The following is a 17,795-nucleotide window of genomic DNA, read 5'->3' on the forward strand; positions in this document are numbered from 1 at the left end:
AACTCTCTGGCAAGGGGACGGAAAGGACAGGGGAGGGGACAGCAGCCCCCTGCCCTCCCGGGGGGAGAGCAGCTCCTGCCCCGGCTCTGCCCATGGGAGAGAGGTGGCTGTGGGGAGGGACACGGAACATCAGGAGGGAGAATGTCCCCCACCCTGAAGCCCCTCTGGGGCAGAGGTCTCCCCAGGGATGTCCTACACTGGCCGTGCCCGAAGGGAAGCACTGGGCCACCCTGCTCCCATGGGCGCCTCACCAGCTCCCAGAATCACGTCCTCACCGGGTGCCGCAGGAGGGGCTGGGGGTGCTGCCCCGGGAGGCGAGGAGAGGGGAGAGCAGCTGGCAAATAACCCACATAAACAGCAGAGCCCACTACTAAAAGCTGATTAATGAAACCTGAGTTTTCTAGACTTTTTACAAGGCTGGTTTTTTGGATGTCCTCGAGTTTCACCACTGCCCAGAGGCGCAGGAGAGGGTGGGTGGGCTGCGGAGACCAGCATGGGATGCTCCGACCGTGGCTGCGGGAAAGCGAGAGCCAGACGTGTACGAAAACCCTCCACAGCCCCAACCCATCCAGGTTTACATGGGAGGAAAAATCAATGGCCATCGATCCGCAATATAAAGTGGGAACACGGCGCTGGCAGACGGCAGGCAGCTGGCATCTGACCGGTGCTGTGCAGAGGACATGGCTGGGGGTCACCTCGCTGGGGACACAGCTCAGGGGGACAGGCACACCCGCCGGGGTACACGGCTGCCGGCCGCCCCATGCGCACCGGGCCCCTCTGGGCAGCAAGCGGCGGTGCCAGTCCACGTGCCGTAAACCCTCGCAGCGGCAGATAGGACACATCCATGGTGCGTGGGTGGCCCTTGCCCGTGCCCTTGCCAGGACACGGCCGGCACCCGCCCAGCCTCCCCCTGGTTCCCCCAGGGCCACCATGCAGCCCGCCAGGACGGACGGACAGACGGCCTCAGCCCAGCTCCACGCTGTTTCAGCTTTCCTTTTTTTTTTTTTTTTTTTTTTTGATCATCTGTGTTGGCCAACGTATGACTCAGCTTTGGGCTTTCTGAGCTCACTAATAATTGTCCCCAGATGAAAAGAAATAAAGACTCGGTCCCTCTCCTCCTTCCCCCCCTTACCAAAAAAAAAAAAAGTCCGTAAAGAAGAGCTATAAAAATGGCTTGTTATCTCACCTAGCGAGGCTCAGACTGTATGTTATTGCTAATTGGGTATAACATCCTTGTCTTGTTCTGCTCTCTGAAGCTAAATCAAGAAAGCACCACTGCTGCGAACTAATTATATCTCTGGACTGCAGACTCCAGCTTGTCTTCCCCTTTATTGAGTTAAAAAATGGTCACTAACCTTAATCTCTCACATTCCCAAGCATTAGGGCTGCTGAAAAACCACCACTTCCACCCACAACCCAGTCTGCGCTGAGAAAGATGGAGCACGTGGCCCGCGAAGGCTTTGTGCTGCTCTGGGACCCAACCTGGGACATGGCCCCGAGCAAGAGCCCGGAGGTGCCCACCTCTGCCTCTCCCCATGGCACTGGTGCACCGAGACCACTGCAGATGCCGCTCGGGTCCCCGTACCATTGGGTCTTTATCATACGCAGCTCGGAGGCTTTCTGTGCTGCACGTGCCCGGAGACCGGTCACTGCTGCTTTTCTACCTCTCCTTCTTAAAGGGAAGTTCAAGCTTCTTTCATTATGATTTTTTAAAAATCTGAACCCTGGCCGGCATTCCCACGGCCCTAGCTTGGCAGATGTGAGCAGATGTGAGCGTCTGGGTCACGTGCGCATGAACCGAGGGGAGTGGATGCTGCTCCAGTTCATCCATGTCAGCTCCCAGTCCCAGCCCAGGATGGAGCCCAACGGTCCCGTTAAAGCTGGTGCTCACCTGTGGGTCCCCCACGGGAGCAAGGACGCCACGGCCACCCGGCTGCACCACTACAGGTGGCTATGGCCAAAGTGCTCCGGTTACCAGAGCAGCACGGCTGTACGCTACGGTGCTGCTGCCACGGCACAGAGCCCATCATCGCAAAATGAGAGGGGATAACTGGACGACCAACAAGCACTGAGACAAGCAGCAGGGCTTTGGCACCGCAGCCACCTGGGATGGCCCCATCCCTCCCTGTCCCGGTGCCTTCCTCAGCACCAGTAGCGCAGGGTGAGAAATTTAAGCAGAAATACAAGGCCGTGGGTCAGACACCAAAGAGCGACGCCACTGAGCTCAGCACCAAGCCCAGCTCCATCCCCCCGCCTGGGGGGACCCACGCAGACAGTGTTACTTTCCAAAGAGAAAGTCAAGCTCCAGTTCTCCCTGCGAGCCAAGAGCATCCCTTAAAAAATTGATACTTCCCTGACTATTAATTAACCTGAACCACTTAAAACCGCCTTCAATTTGTCAGGTTTAACTGCCAGCTCTTCTCGGTAAATCAAGCGTTGCGTGCAGACGGAGGCTGCGCGTGTGAGACAGTGGCGAAGGGAGCAGGCGGTGAGCGGAGTGAGCGGGGCACCCTGCACCATGCTCACCATCCCGGCCCCCGAGAGCACCAATATTCATACCCTGCAATTAGCCAGGATGCAATATTAAAAACGACAGCCGGGCAGGCAGGCAGGAGTGGGCAGGGAACACCAGTGGGACTGCAGAGCACCCCACACTGCACCGTTCCCATATCCCCCCCAGCACCCTTATTGTGCTACCAAGGCTGAATTCGAAAGCAATAAGAATATTTATCTCTGACAGCAAAATCTCCCCACTGCAGGGTATTAAGGCTTTATTAGTGTGCGGTTACCAGGGACGCTAAGCCAGCCCTCGCTCTAGCCTGGAGCATGGCAGAGATGACCTACAAGAGGCAGATGGCGAAAGCCTTGGAGAGCCCCCGACTCTGGGACGTGCGTCCCCTCGCCGGGGCGAGGAGGGGACTGCTCACCCTGGTCCCACGCAGGGCAATGGGGACAGGGTGGAGAGCTAGGTCCCCCCACCAAAACCCCCCTCCTCACCCAGGGCCAGTCTCTGCAAAATGCCTCCCCACATTGGGGCTGTCCCCCAGCCCCTGCACCGCACGGCTTGCCGTTTTGGGTTAAAACGCTGATGTATTCTCTCTTTAGCGAAAGAAGTCCCAGGGGCTATAAAAATTCCCAGCAGGCTCCCGTCAGTCTCAGGTCATTAACTTTCTTTCATTGGGAGTTTGTTTACAGCCAGCCATAAATAGCGGCGCCCGCACTCCCGCCAGCCGGGACGAGGTGGACGGGATGGAGCTGCCCACACAGGAGGGTGCAGCACCCTGAGGCACGGGGTCCAGTACTTGCCCCCATCGTATTGACTTTTCCCGGGCCTCACGTTTCCCACCGGCCCAGCATCCCAGCCGGCATGGCACAGCGCAGCGCTGCCCACGGTGCCGTTTGCCATGAAACCACCTCTGCAGCCCTGCAAATCGATGGGGTCGCCTCGCACGCGGCCAGAGGGAGCTGGGGCGCGTGCTTGGGTGTGCTTGCAGCTCAAGTTTTGTCTTTCCTGAAAGAGGAGGAGGAAGGCAGCTGGCCTGAGCTGCCCATACAGGTAACCTGCCCCTGGGACCTGCCCTGCACCCTCAACCCAGCCCAGCACCTGCTGCAGATGGAGCCCAGCCCCGCACCCATCACGAGCACCAACCTCATGCCAGGACCCCTGCGTGTTTGAGAGATGTCCCAGTCCCAGGAGGGACCCCAACACCCCTCGTCTCACTGCAACCTCCACCTCAGACCTCTGCCCTTCCCCAGCAGCCCCTAAGGCACTGCCATGATTTACCAGCATGGAGGTGGAAAGCAGGAAAGCCGAACGCACTGCTGCCACGGCACCATGCTCCTGCCAGACTGCTTTGCGTACCAGGGCTCCTTCGTGCCCAACCACCCCCGGGACGGTCTCGGAGCACCCACATCCCACTGCCTGCCTGAGAGATGTGCCCACGGCACTGCCGATGCCCCCAACACCAGGAGCACGCTCCAAACCCCATTAACACCTCAGCGGGCTCCGGTGCACCTCGCGCTCAGGAGCCCACCGGGTGCGGGTGCCCGTGGCTGGCAGCGGGACCGCAGGTGATCAGGAGCTTTATTTGCCGTAAGCGAACGCAGCAGCTCCGCTGCGGCCGTGCAAACGCACCAGCTGCAGCTCTAATAAAGACACAGGATCGCACAGCTCCTGAGAACCGCGACTTGGCAGAGCTCAGCCGGAGCACTGGGCACCGGTTAAATATTTACCCCTCAGCCCAGCGAAGCACCCTCTGCATGGAGGGCTGCGTGGGGAACCGCAGAGCCCAGGCTCCCCCAAGCTGGCACAGCCAGCTCCCCATGCCGCCCAGATCAGCACCATCAGTCCCCGCGCTTGCACGGATGCCTGGACCAGGGGCTCAGTGGCATGTGCCCCCCCCACGCCTGGTCCCAGGCTTTGGAGGGGAGCTCCTGGGGGTAAACAGCCACAGCCAGCGCAGTCGGGTCCGGCTCGCAGCAGCCAGGCGCCCACCTCTTGTTTTATTTCATGGGCTGGCTATAGGAACAGCCAATGCACGGTTCAAGCACGCAGTCCAGCAGCAGCCCAGGCTGCGCGGTGGGCTAAGAGATTAAACCCCAAACTCAGGCACGGTGACTTCTGCTCTTCCACCTGTCCCTGGGAGAGCAGGGACTCGCCAAAAATCACAGCCTCATCACTCACGGTCCCCCACGCCTATGGAAATATCTGTATTTTAAACCATATACTCGCACAACCTGTAATCAGAGCAACACAAATAGCCCCTGCTTCCCATGTAAATTAAAAACACCCATTAGGCAGATTTCAAAAGATGTCAGTAGGCTTATAATTATACACGACATCCTTCCGAGATAAAAGCGATTACCGGGGATGCAAATCACTTAGCAACCAATCAGTGCCCCCAGAGTGCAAAGCACTGACCAGCCATCCATTTTCGCCTCGTCCTTTTATTCCCTGCATCGAGCAAATACAAACACAGATAAAGAGAGGCACAATAGCTCTTGACACGCAAATAGGTTAACATAATAAAGCCAGCTTTAGCCGGCTCACTCGAGGGAGAAAAGCAATTCTCAGGCAAGCAGGAGGTAATAAAACAGGGCTTTTGTGTTCCTGGCTCCCATTCTCACCCCTGCGCCAGCTTTGCTGCATTAGCTGATAGGCATCGCGGTTTGATTGAATTACCTTTCATGAATATTAGCTTTTTGAGGAATGCGCAGGGAGAAGAGAAAGAAGAAATGTCTTATTTTTGCATGCGTGCACCCGCTGCAGACGGACATGCGGCGGCACAGATGCCGGCGGGGCTGGGAGCGGGGTCCCGGCAGGTGCAGCCCCCCCCGGCCCACCCCGCCAGCTGCAGCATCCCTGCGGGCAGCACCAGCCACCCTTGGCGGGGTCACCGCGCACGGCCTCACCCCCGTCCGAGCATCAGACACCACCAGCAAAGGAACCTCATCCCGCCAGGAAAAGACGACCCGACCCGCTCTGTCCCCAAAAGGAGCCGTGGGGCCACGAGGCTCCCACCACCAAGCCCGTCGCCCCGGCACCCATCACGCTCAAGGGTGGGACCCGCATCCCTGCCCTCGGTACCCAGGTAGCAGGAGGATGGCAGGGTGGGCTGGCTCTCACCGAATATTTACGAGGCCGTAGCTCCCTGTGCCGCAGGTGGGCCAGGATCAGGCCGGAGAGGGGAGCGGGGCTGCCCGGCTTCACCCTAGATTTTCCCTGCGCAAGTTCAGGCCGCGCAGGAAACCTGCTTTGGGCAAAAATTAACTCTGCCGCCCGGCAGGGGTGCAAACGCCCAGCACTAATCCTGCACGGATGGCGGTGGGTGCGGAGCACCCTACTCGGTGCAGACCACCACTGCGGGGTCATGGGACCCGGGAGACCCTCGGCCCTGGGAGCTGGAGTCCTTCCCCGAGCAAGGCAGCAACCTGCAATTAAAAAACAGCACCAGGAGGGAACAGGCTCCTCCGCTGCCTGCTCAGGGATGGATGTGTGTTTCAGGCTTAAACAAGCCAGACAACCAGAGGGGCTTAAAAAATGAGGTGACCTGGCCTCCCCGGAGGGGCTCTGTCCTCTAGGGCACAGCCCAGAGCAGCCACCCCACCTCCTCCCTCCCTGGGCTTCTCTGCTCCAGCCTGGGGATAAATATTCACACCCAGATGTTTCAATTTTTAATGATCCGGTCAGCCGAAACGAGGCCCATCTCGCAGCCCGCGCAGCTCCAGCACAGAGAACATGCCCCACCGGTACCGACCCACTCAGCCAGCAGGAAAACTGTTCCTAAAGCCAGGAAAACAAGCCAGGCTCCTGCAGCCGGGGAACGGCTTTCTCTTCCCCTGCTCTACATACAAGGTCAGAGGAAGGCACGGCAGTGAGAGCTTCCCTCTCCTTCCGCTACGGCTTCGAGGCAGCCTGACCCAACGGCACACGGCTCACACCGCGGCTCGCCCCAGCAGCTGTTGGCACCTGAAAATCCACTCCTGAAAGTTTTAAGGATTCTTAATAAGAAAAGTCTCTCCCATGGGCCTGGGATGCCGGGTACTCTCTGCCAGGGATGTTTCCCACCTTACCCCCTGGCACCGGAGCCCACGTGCGAAGGCTTTGCCAGCCAGGATCCTGCCGAGCGGCACGGGCGTGCGCGAGCACCCGGACCAGCGAGCAGCGGCACGTTCCCGGCACGCCAGACACTAAAAGCCCACAGCAGGGGCACGGGAATGTCTAAAACTGCCAAATCCCACAAAATCAGCCTCATCGAGACACGGGACACTCCTTATTGAGAGAGGGGCCACATGGCTCTGCCCCCGCAGCCATGCGCCCTTAGCCCTCTGCCCTCCACGAAAGCACATCGCCCACCCAGGCAAGCTGCCTGCAGCCTCTGAACGACAGCGTCCCTAGCAGGAGGATGCACATATATATATACACACACACACATACACACACACACACACATATCAAAAAAACTCCCTACAGAGACATCTGCGCCCCGACAACCAGAACCAGACAAACCACCGCTGCCCGATACCAAGCAAATTCATCCCTCGGAAAACACCGAGTGTGGCTGTAAAACTTTGCCGCTGCCCCTCCTCAGAAATAAACCTGCAGGGCCGGAGCCGTGCCGCGGTTTCACCCGGTGCAGCGGTGCCCTGCAGCGAGCCGTGCCGAGCTGCCGCTGCTGGCTCTCTGCGTCCAGGCCCTGCCTCTCCAGCCATTAAACTCCCATGATCTGACGGCTCTCCCCGGAGCTGGATTTGGATGCTGGGGCTGAGCCACCACCGCCGGCACCAGGAACACCTCATTTTCTGCCGGGGACCGAGCTGGAGAAGCGGCACAGCCCGCTCGTCCCCGGTCAGAGCCGGTTGCAGCCTGGGCGGATGCTCAGCCGTGCTGCCCATGAGCTCTCAGGGAGCACGACGCCTCGTCCCCGGCGAATCGTATTCCCAGGGCCGACGGTCCAGAAGATGCCACAGGGATGCTCCCTCCGCAGCGGAGCTCGTTTCGGGAGATGCGTTTTGCCCGCAGACGGTTCTCCTCCAGCAGAGCTACCTGACACCACGGGAGGCAGCAAGGGAGATGGGCTCTGAAATAAAACCATCGCAGGGTGGTTCCTTTTTCCTCTCCTCGCCTTTGTGACCGGCGGTATCCACACCAGCGCTGGGTCCATTGCGGGTGTCCTGGCTCTGCCACCACCCGCTCGGGTGTCCCTGCGGGGTCGGGCGCTTCCCCGCTGCCTTCATTCCCCAGCCGGCTCCGGGTGGAGGAGAAAAAACCTTTTTTGGGGGGGTTTTTTGGGTTTTTTTTTGTGTGTGTGTGTTTTTCCAGGCGAAAAGGGGCAGCCGGGGTCGGCAGAAAAAGCAGCAGCAGCTGAGGGACGGCTCACGCTGGAAGTGTCTCAGCTTTCCTCGTGGAGGCACCCGTGGATATTTTATTTCCACTTAACGAGTCAGGCGACCCAAAAAGCCATAAAAATAAATAAATAAAAAAATATAAAAAAAAGTTGTTCCCGTTCCTCTCCGGTAGCGACGGCCGAGCCGGTTACCCAAGCGGCGGCGGCGGCGGCGGCGGCTCCGCGCCCACCGTGCCTTCCCCGCGGCTGCGCGGCCGGGGCGAGCCGGGCACCGCCGGGCACCGCGCTGCGGCGGCGGCGCCGCCTCCTCCTGGTGCGCCCCGGGAACCGGAGCCCCCCCCGTTGTGTGTGTGTCCCCTTTCTCCCTCCCCGCACCACCCCCCCCCTCCCTCCCCGCGCCGGTAACCCCCTCCCCGGTGCCCGCCGCCGCCGGCCCCCCGTTACCGTCAGAGCTGGATTCGGGCCGGCTCCGGCCGCTGCGGTGCGGGGCGCGCCGGGCCGCCCCCCCCGGGCCGCACAGCAGCAGCGGCGGCGCCCGCCCGGCCCCGCGCCCCGCCGGCGGCCCGCCCCGCCCCGTACGCGGCCAGCGTGCGGCGGCTCCCGGCGCTCTGCCCCCCCCCCGGGGCGGGAAGAAGAGAAAAATATCCGGGGGGAAAAAAAAAAAAAAAAAAAAAAATTAAAATAAAATGAACCCGGCGCAGACGGGCTCAGGCGGCGCGGGGATCCCCGGGGGCATCACACCGCGGCTCCTCCGGTTCCTTTGTGCGGCGGCGATCGGTGCCCGCCGGCCCGTGGCGCAGCAGCGGCGGCGGCCGGCCGGGGGGGTGGGGTGGGATGGGATGGGAGGGGATGGGATGGGGGGGGGGGGTAAAGGGGGGCTGGCGGGCCGGGGGCGGCCGCGGCTCAGCGCTCCATGGCGGCGGCGGGGCGCGGCCCCTCGGTGCTGCCTCCCGCCCGGTGCGCGGCTGCGGCGACACTGAGCGCCCCGCGCGGGGCCCGGCGGCCGCACGCGGCTCGGCCCCGCCCCCGGCGCGTTACCAAGGGGACGCCGCCGCGCGTCCTGCGGGGAGGGGGCGGGGCCGGCCCGGCAACACGCGCCCCTTTCGCGGGAAAATTCGAACCGGACGCCGGCAGGAGGCTCGGGCAGGCGTAAGGCGAGGGACTGCGTTTCCCGGCGCGCACCGCGCGTCGCCGCCGCGCCGTACCCGGCGCTCGGCGCCGCGGGGCCCGATGGGAGTTGTAGTCCCGACGCCGGAGCGGGGTCCCCCCCGGCGGGGTGGGCTCGGCGGGGCCGCGGATTTCTCCGACGGCCCTCGAGGGCACGGGGACGGCTCCTCCGCGCCGCCCCACCCCGGGGTGCCACAGCTCCGGCAAACAGGGGACGAAACCTTGGCTGGAGTTCACCACCGGACAGCTGGCGCTCTCCGGAGAGCTGGTGACCGGCACGGCGATGGCTATAGCCACCGTTCCTGGAGTTCATCAGCACCGCTCCTGGAGTCCTTTATTCCTTCCCCAAATCCAGCGTACCCCTGCCACAGGCTGTGAGAGTGTGAGCATCTGCGGACAGAGGGGGCTTGGAGGAGCAGCCCGTTCACTCTTGCCCATAATGACACCGAGGAGCCTACGCAGCTCACTACTGCCCAACGCCCACCAGGCAGCCCAGCGTGTGCCCCTGGGGCTCACCCCAGGTCTCCCCCCTCCCTGGCTCCTGCCTTGCTGCACTGAGCTTTGAGGAGTTTTGGGGTGGTTTGGCTTCTTCTCGGGGCCTTTCCATCTCCTTTGTCCAGGGAGGCCCCGGCGGCTCCCCAGGTGTCCGCGACCTTGGGTGTGCGGGAGGAGAGCTGCACCCCAGGAGCCGTTTCGGGACACTCAGTATCTCCAAACATGTGAAGGTGCTCCAGTCACAACTTCTGATCCAGCAAACGCTGAAGGTTGAGAAATTAAAATAATAGCTAGATATGCTTTCAGGAGAGCGATTCCTCTGTGTAATTATAATACATATTATCCTCCCTATGAAAATACATTATATTGAATAAATTCCCTCTCTGAGCAGGGCTATTCATACTATTCATTTGTTTCAGTTCAAACATTTTTAGCTCATATATCTGGCAGGTTCTTGTGCAGCTTTGTACGTTCTCTGCAGCTTATTTATCTGCTTTCTGTGTCGCAATATAGGCCAGCGATAAGAATAAAACCATTATAGATTTGTGAACAGCACTTAGATTTTTCAAAGATAATTTAATCAAAGCTATTAGTAAGTCAGGAAGAAAGATTGCTTTTTATTTGGCACAAAAAAAAGAAGCCCTCATTCTTCTCAGAAAATGTTTTAACCACCTGAAGTCGCTCACAAGGACTTGAAAGGGTGATGGCATTTTTGCTGGGGAAGAGATCCATCTTGAAATAGCAAATTTCAAAAGGTGGGTGTTTTGGCACTGCCTTCAAGAAGATACTATTAAGCAGTTCTGGCCTCCCCATTTACATCTTTTTTTTTTTTTTTTTAAGACTTTACAGAGGAGAAACACTTTTGTGATTCAGGGAACCCGTGAATACTTTGCCGGAACATAAATTTCACCCAGCGATGTTGGGAACACAAGGAGAGCCTTAATCTGCTAATGAATGAGCTCTGCAAAGTGAGACCGGCTCTGCTTCCACATCCAGAGGGATTGAATTGCAAAAAGGAAGCGGGCAGCCTTTGCTGCTGGAGGAGAGAGATTTTTAAAAGTCGATCTGCTTTAGCACAAATAAATAATGCATCGGCTGGATCCAGGGTGGCGGCGAGGAAGTCCTTCCCTTGCGGCACCGGGGAGCCCACCCAAAGTTTTCCATGCCGGCTGCTCACCATTGCCCTTGCAAAGCGGAGAAACGTGGGACTGTAACCACTGATCTTTAAGATGACGGTGTCCCTTTAATTTAATATCATTATTTTTGACCGGTGCTAGCAATCCGGAGTGCTGAGCGTTTTCATCTCTCATCCTGACAAATGCACGCTGTAATTCTTTGACCAAAATGTCAGTCTGCTCTAGAAATGACTGGCCCTCAGAATGAGAAAGATTTCCAGGGGATTAAAACCGGGCCATTACTCTCCGCTTTAAATGCGTTCAAGGCTCTGAAAGCCGTAGCTGCTTTCGTTTCTTTTGTACGAAAAGTTATTGACTTATCAAGGTTAAAATACATTCAGTATGGCCCAATAAAACAGGGATATCTCCGCATTCGTGCTGTCATTTGCAGGTCCGTTTTCATGGCAACAGGGCTCTTTTCTGCACATTAAACGGTTCAGTTGTGCAAAGTTCAGACATTACATAAACAGAGAGGTAACAACAAAAAAAAATCAATGAGCTCATAGGCATGGAAAAAGGAGATAGCATTGATCGGGGCCGGCATCAATATTTGGGATCGCTGCCTCCTGCCCTGCTCGCAGCCCTCCTGTGTTGGCAACGGGGACACAAAGAGATGCTGAAGGACACGGCGGGGAGATGGTGCCTTCGCCCCCCCGCCAGCTCCTGCCCATAATTAGTATCACCAGGGCACAGCCCGGCACAGCCCAGCCCGGCGAGGGACAGAGGGGATGCCCACCCGCTGGGCTGAGGGTTTATTGGTGCTAACAAAGGTGTCGGCACGCAGATGGGTGCTTCCCGTGGCTGGTTGTCAGCTAACAACCCTGGTCCCCATTCCACCGCAGATCCCGTGAGGTTTTCCCCAGCTCCCAGCTGTTTCCAAATGCGGCTCCCCAAGGGACACCGCTGGGATGGGTGGTCTGGAGAGGCAGCTCTGTGCAGGCAAGGACAGGGCACGTGGGGGACATCAACACGGCAAGCACCTTCGCGGCAGTGCCGGCACTGTGCCACGGTGACTCCGGCAACACCAGGCTGCGGGTGCGGAGGAAGCGCGGCGCCGGCAGCCGTGGTGGGGTGCGGGGTGTTTGGGCGAGTGACTTTGATGCTGATGGGAGATGTCAAGCTTTTTGCTTCCCAGTCAAGGGGGCGAGAGAGATTCCGGCGTTAAAATGCTCATTAGAGGAGAGACACCAACATCTGTTGGGAAAGCAAATGGAGAGAGCAGGGAGTGGAGTGAGACGGCCACGGGCAGCCAGGCGTGAAGCGGCAGGAGGAGGAGGAAGGAAGGCAGGAGTGGGGGTCTCTCCGAGCTGCTGCAGCGGCATGGAGGATCTGCTGCCCCTCGCCCTGTACCAGCGCATGGGTTCACTCCTGGATCCCAAATCTCACCAGTGTGAAAGCGGAGGTTGCCCACTGGGAAGCCCGAGGTGAGAAACTGGTCCCATAGGGCCCTTGCCAGGGTCCCCGGGGCCAGAAGCGCCCCTAGTGCCAGGGCCAGCCTGGGAGAGCCAGAGCCGGAGGGCACGGAGGGCAGGCGGCCGGTCTGGCCACAAAAAGCTCCCGTTTGGGCAAGGAGCAGTGTTGCAGGAGCATCCTCCTCGCTGTCCCCGTGGGTGACACTGCCGTGGGTGACACTGCCATGGGTGGTGGTGGAGGCGTGGAGCTGGGCAATATTCGGGACCAGCTGCCTTGGGTGCTGCAGAGGTCAGGAAGGCAGAAGATCCTGTGCTCTGTGGTTGCTTCCCCCAGCCCCCAGTTTATTTATAGATTCAGCAAGTTATTCAGCTGAAACAAATCTCTGTTTCAGTCAGGTCCTGGGGCCAGCGGCAGCCTGCATTATCTCACAGGCAGCCATACATTAGGCAGAGCGTTTTCTATGGGGGCATCAGCAGCCCAGCACAACCTGGTGTTTTGGGGCAGGGGGGGTTGCCTGGGCACGGAGATGATCCCCAGGGTGCGGATAGTGACACTAGGGCCACCCTAAGAGCAAGCTGGGACCAACTGTCCGTGGCAGGGGGATAACTGTGCAGAGCTCATGGTGGGCTCGCTGGGGTGTGAGGGGCTGGGGTGCACCCTGCCCCCCACCCCCAGCACAGCCCCCAGCCCCATTGACAGCGATGCCGGGAGCAAGTGCTCACTGTCAGCCAGAGTCTATTTTTATTCCCTGCTTAAAAATATCCCCGTCCGGGTCACTGGCACATGATGGATCATCGCTCCTGCGACTTCCCCCAGGGTCTTCCCAGCTCCGAGACAAGTAGCAGAGTCAGGCTTCCTGTGAGAGCCCCCCACACCCTTCCCACCCTGTAAAAGCACCGAGGGGACATCACAGCACTCGTGCTACGGGGGTGTAAGAAACACCCATGCACTCCTGGGGCCGGGGCACGACAAAGCAGCAGCCCCAAGGGTGCCCCGACATGACCCTGCACCAGCTCTGCATCCCAGCAGCAGCCAGGGAGCATCGTGGGGTCACAGTGTCCTCAGTCTCTGTTGTCCCCGCACTCGGTCTCCTGCCAGCGACGGAGCAGATCCCATGCCTTTTTCTTTCTTCCCCATCTGTATTTTGTGAAAAATTCAACCTTACTCAAAAGCTTGGGCGAAAGCCCTTGTGAGCGGGGATGGAAGCACAAGGAAGAGCAGATTCCAGTCTGTGGTGCGTTTTCCAGCCCTATTAGTCACAAGCCTCTGATGCCACGAGAGATACAGGGCTGACTGACAGGTGATTTGGTTTTATCTCACCTGGGAACATTTAATATCCGGCATGGGGCCGTTTTGAAGCCTTTTTGTGCAGGAGTGCTCAGCAGCATTGCTGGGCTGGGGGGGAGCATAGCTGACAGGGGGTCTGGGGGGTCCCCAAGGCTTCAGCTGCAGAGAGGACCCACGGTGGGCAGCACCCCGGCCATCGCAGAACAGCAAAGGCATCGCTGCCAGAGAGGGGTTGGCAGCCACGGCCACCTCCAGCTGGGTACTGTCCCCCTCTCCAGTGGACTTCACCTCCTCCCCGATGGTCCCCAGGGCACCTTTCAGCCTGCACAGACCCACGGAGCCCGGGGTGCCTCCTCCTTTGGCAGAGGGTCAGAGCTCCATCGCAGGGGGATTCACCGACTCCTTGGCCGAAACCTTTTGGCTTTGTGAATGACAGGCTCCTGGAAACAGGAGATGATCAGGGCCAGGTGTGATGCTGCTTCTGGCTTTGCTCCTGCCCCATCCCTTGCGTGTGGTGTTACATACCTGCCTCCTGCACAGATTTATTATTTCCCTTCCGTTGCTCTGTAACTAGTTTCCTTCTCCCCCAAACGACTCGATTACGATGCTTAATTGCATTTGTGGAGCGGTGCTGGCGTGTGCTGTCAACCTGGATTACAGGGGGGTCTCTGCCGAGGGGGGCAGCCCGCGGGGAGTGCATGTCTGTGGGCAGCTGGACTGGAAGCCGGGCTCTGGGAGCAAAATTGGAGCGAGCTGGAGATTCCTGGGAGATCTTCACCTTTAACTTATTTGCTTCTTTCCCCTCCAAATCTGCTGACATTTGGAAAAGGGGAATCATTGTAATTTGCTTGTTTCAGCAAGTTCCCCCTCTCCCCTGTGCTGCTCCTGGCTCGCCATGGCTCTGCCGGGCTGTTGGTGGCCCCGGCATGGTGGAGGGCACTGACCAGGGGGGAAGAGGAAGGTGAATGATTCCCGAGCCCACCGCGGCACTGCCCGGTGGCCCCAAGTGATGCCATGCGGTGGAACCGGAGGCCCTGTGCACCCCGTCGGCAGCAGTGCTGGGCTGCTGGGAGAGCCGGTACAGCCCCTCAGTCTTTCAGCCAGGGAAGCACCTGATTCAATCCTCCTGACAGTCAAGAATTTAAAATGGTTTATTAAAAATGTATAAAGCCCGGTTGTCGGTGTCGCTGCTCTGATAAGAGCATCGTCTCCTGCACCGCTCCCGTGGCAGCGCGCTCAGCTCGGGTTTATGTTCCCCTCACTCAGACGGCTCCCGCTGTGGCACCTGCACCGGGGGGAAGGATCCCCCCACTCTGCATATTAATTTTCGGCAGACTGCCGCAGGCAAACACATTCAGGCTTTGGGAGGTATTACAGCTGAGCCGTGACCTCTGGCAAGGCAGCATCGTGCCACAACCGGGCGAGAACCGTGCTGGCAAAGTGATGGGCAGGAGCCAGCTTGGCCCTGGCACCGTAGCCGCCACGGCACCAGGTTCTGCTCGTCCTGCCCCATCTCCTCCCCAGCAGGGTTGCGACCCCTTCTCCCCCCGGAGTCAGGGGGTCCCTTCCCAAGGAGCGGGACCCAATGACCCGCAGTGCCCGGGGAAGATTAATGGAGATGTATAGAGTGTACGAGCGGCTCCGTCCCCGCATGATATATTCCAGCCCATGGCCATAAATACGGTTATAGCGGTTCAGCCACAGAGGGAGGCAGAGACACTGGCAGCCCCACTGCAGCAGAGGTCAGCGGGGGCAGGCACAGGAGCAGTGCAGGACCAGGATTGATCCGTGGCCTTGCTGTCTCCCTGGGTTTTCCCAGTGAAGTTTGTGAGGGGTTTTTGACTCCCAGGAGGATTTATTAGGGTGAAGTCGGAAACAAAGTGAAAGGAGTGGGAAACCATCTCTCTTGGCTGGGAGCGCTTAGGGGGAGAGATGGGGGAGCTATGGTCATGCTGAGGGGGTGTCCCCAACCCCACAGCCCCCTCCCCAGCACCCCGTCTCCCACCCACAGGAGAGATGCTTGCCCAAAGATGGTCCAGTTTGGACCACTGGTGTTTTGTCCCTGCTTTGGCACAGGCTTGCTGAGTGCCAGGGATAATGTGACAGGGATGCCGAGGGCACCGCTGAGCCACGGTACCAAAATGCTTGTCCTGTCCCTGTGGGACGCTGCCTGGCCCCGCTCGGGGTCTTGGCAGGACGACGCAGGCACGAGGCTGCGAGAGCCCTGGGGAGGCACAGTGATAATGATTGAAATCGATATTTTTGCAGGAGAGAAATAAAAAGATTCATCACGGCCATCGGCCAGAACATTGCAAGGAGAAAGAGAAATCAGATGTCTCGGCCAGCGGTGCTGTGGCTCTGCCATCCATCTGTGCCGTCCCAGCCTCGGGCTCCGTTTCCTTTGCTGTCCCTGCTACCTGGCACTGAAACCTGCCCACGTCCTCAGCAGGGTGTTCCCAAGCCTATTGCCTCTAAGGCAGATAACTGATTTAAACCAGGATTTTTCTCCTGGTTTTGTTTTTTTTTTTTTTCAAAAGTCATCTTCTCTGCAGCACCTTGTTTTTCTCTGAGAGCCCAACCAGCAGCATCAGACATCCCCAGCCCCGCTCGGGCTGCGAGTGCTGCCATGGGACCATCCTCACCGCATGAGCCGCAGCGGGCTGGGGAGGAAGAAACCGAGCCTCGGCGACCGAGCCAGCGCATCCGTCACCGCCGGCGCTGCTCCGCCTTTGTGTGCTGCTGAGACTGTGCAAATCAGGTGCTGCGTGACCCCGAGCAGGGCTTCACGTGGAACTGGCCCTGAAATCCCTCACGGAAAAGCCACAACCCTTGTGGGCAAGAGCCTTCTTGTTCCAGGATAACTTGATACGAGCTTGCTGGAGCCGAGAGTCCGGTGGGGCTCCCAGCCAGGGGCTCCTGAGCCCGGTGGATTGGCTTGACCACACCACCTCTGGCGGCACCCTGCTCCCAGCCCGACCGCACCACCCCCTCCACTTTACAAGGCCAATTATTGCTTGGAAACTAGCACGATGCCCAGGTGTATGGTCCCAATTAGGCTTTGCTTAAAAACAATTTAAACACCATTATGAGTTTTCCATTTTGGAGCAGGTTACCATCAGCCGCCGCCACCCGAGGGGAGCAGGCAGGGTGGCTCGGGGCTGGGTGCCGGTGGCACTGCCGGAGCCCATGGCTGCCCTTGCTTGGGGGAAACTGCTCCTGACCCCATACTGTCACCCTGGGGTGACTTCCCACTCCTGAGCCCCCATGGTGGCACCAGCCACCATGGATACGATGGTGCTCAGTGCCCTGCTTTGGGCAGCAGGTCTCATGGGATGAAGGGAGCCGGAGCCGGCACCAGGCACTGGGACGCAGGGAGGATGCTAGGGGTACATGGGGACACCTGCAGCAGGCTAATGGCCGGGATGGGGTGCAGGAGGGCTCAGCTACTGTTGCATCCCATGGTAGTGGGAATAGGGAGGAAGCGGCAATGCCGGCTTGTGCTGGGCATCACTGGGAGCTTGAGGGGCCGGGGGCCATACAGCATCACATATCGCTGAGCTTTCTGAGCACTGGCAGGTGCCCTCCCCGCGATGGGGCTTTGATCTGCATGGCCAAAGAGCAAAGGCAGCCGCCTTTGTGCGCCGGGAGGCTTTGAAGTCTCCCAAAACGGAGTGGGGGACACAGCGGGGGCTGCTGGCCCTTCCCTGCTGGCCCAGCCCCGCCCCAGCCCCACTTTCTCTCCCTTTTTATTTCCTTGTTCCCAATTAGCAGCCACCTCCGGCTCACACAATAAAACCTGTAAACTTTCCTGGAGACCCCCAGCCAGGATGCTGGGGGCCATACCGCATAGAATGCCCCCGGGGGTCCCAGCACATTCCAACTCATCATCCATGGCCACATTGACACACTCCCCCCAGCCCAGGACCCCCAATTTGGGGTTGGTGACTTCCCTAGGGACCTCACACCCACTCCAAGTGACAGCAGGCAGGTCCTTGCCCAGGCAGGTCCTTGCCCAGGCAGGTGGCAGTAATTAGCTCCGTCCCTAATTCTCAGCCTATTTTATCTTTTCCCTTCCAAAGGCAGGAGAAAAGAGAAGCTCTTTTCCAACCCCACCGCCTTTCCTTTTTGGTGGCCTCGCTCAGCCCCAGGAGGGTGAGCAGAGCCCAGTGGGTACGTGTGAGCCTGTGTTTTTTGTGAGAAAAATGCGCATTGATCATTTCTGGGAATCAGACTGTGTTTTTTACTCTGAAGCATCCATTATACACAGCTGCTTAATTGACGAGCGCTGCCTAGTCACCTCGGATGCCGGAGTAAAACAGCCTAAAAGCTCCAGAGCAGAGGAAGTCCACGCTTTATAAATTGATTCAGTGGGAGAGAGAGGGAGCGAGCGAAAAAAAGCATTAATTACAGA

At 59.0% G+C, this 17,795-nt stretch overlaps 2 protein-coding genes across 3 annotated transcripts in view; one reads left to right on the plus strand and one right to left on the minus strand.

Annotated features, from left to right (window-relative positions):
* FAM222A (family with sequence similarity 222 member A) overlaps nucleotides 1-8,384 on the minus strand; it is a 32,046-nt gene extending 23,662 nt beyond the window's left edge. The window contains exon 1 of one of the 2 annotated variants that reach the window (XM_049806518.1): nucleotides 8,292-8,384. Coding sequence is in view for 1 of the 2 variants with exons in the window: in XM_049806517.1 (XP_049662474.1) it covers nucleotides 7,100-7,395 (296 nt within the window). In the remaining variant the exon portion in view is untranslated. Of the gene's footprint in view, nucleotides 1-7,099; nucleotides 7,764-8,291 lie in introns of those variants that run through there. The other variant, XM_049806517.1, reaches the window with a different exon arrangement.
* The window catches only part of SVOP (SV2 related protein), a 263,464-nt gene continuing 252,784 nt past the window's right edge, over nucleotides 7,116-17,795 (plus strand). The window contains exon 1 of the mRNA XM_049806515.1: nucleotides 7,116-7,123. The gene's annotated coding sequence lies outside the window, so the exon portion shown is untranslated. The remainder of the gene's footprint in view (nucleotides 7,124-17,795) is intronic.

This window comes from Accipiter gentilis, chromosome 7 (genome assembly GCF_929443795.1).
Source record: "Accipiter gentilis chromosome 7, bAccGen1.1, whole genome shotgun sequence".
In the NCBI taxonomy this organism is placed as follows: domain Eukaryota; kingdom Metazoa; phylum Chordata; class Aves; order Accipitriformes; family Accipitridae; genus Astur; species Astur gentilis.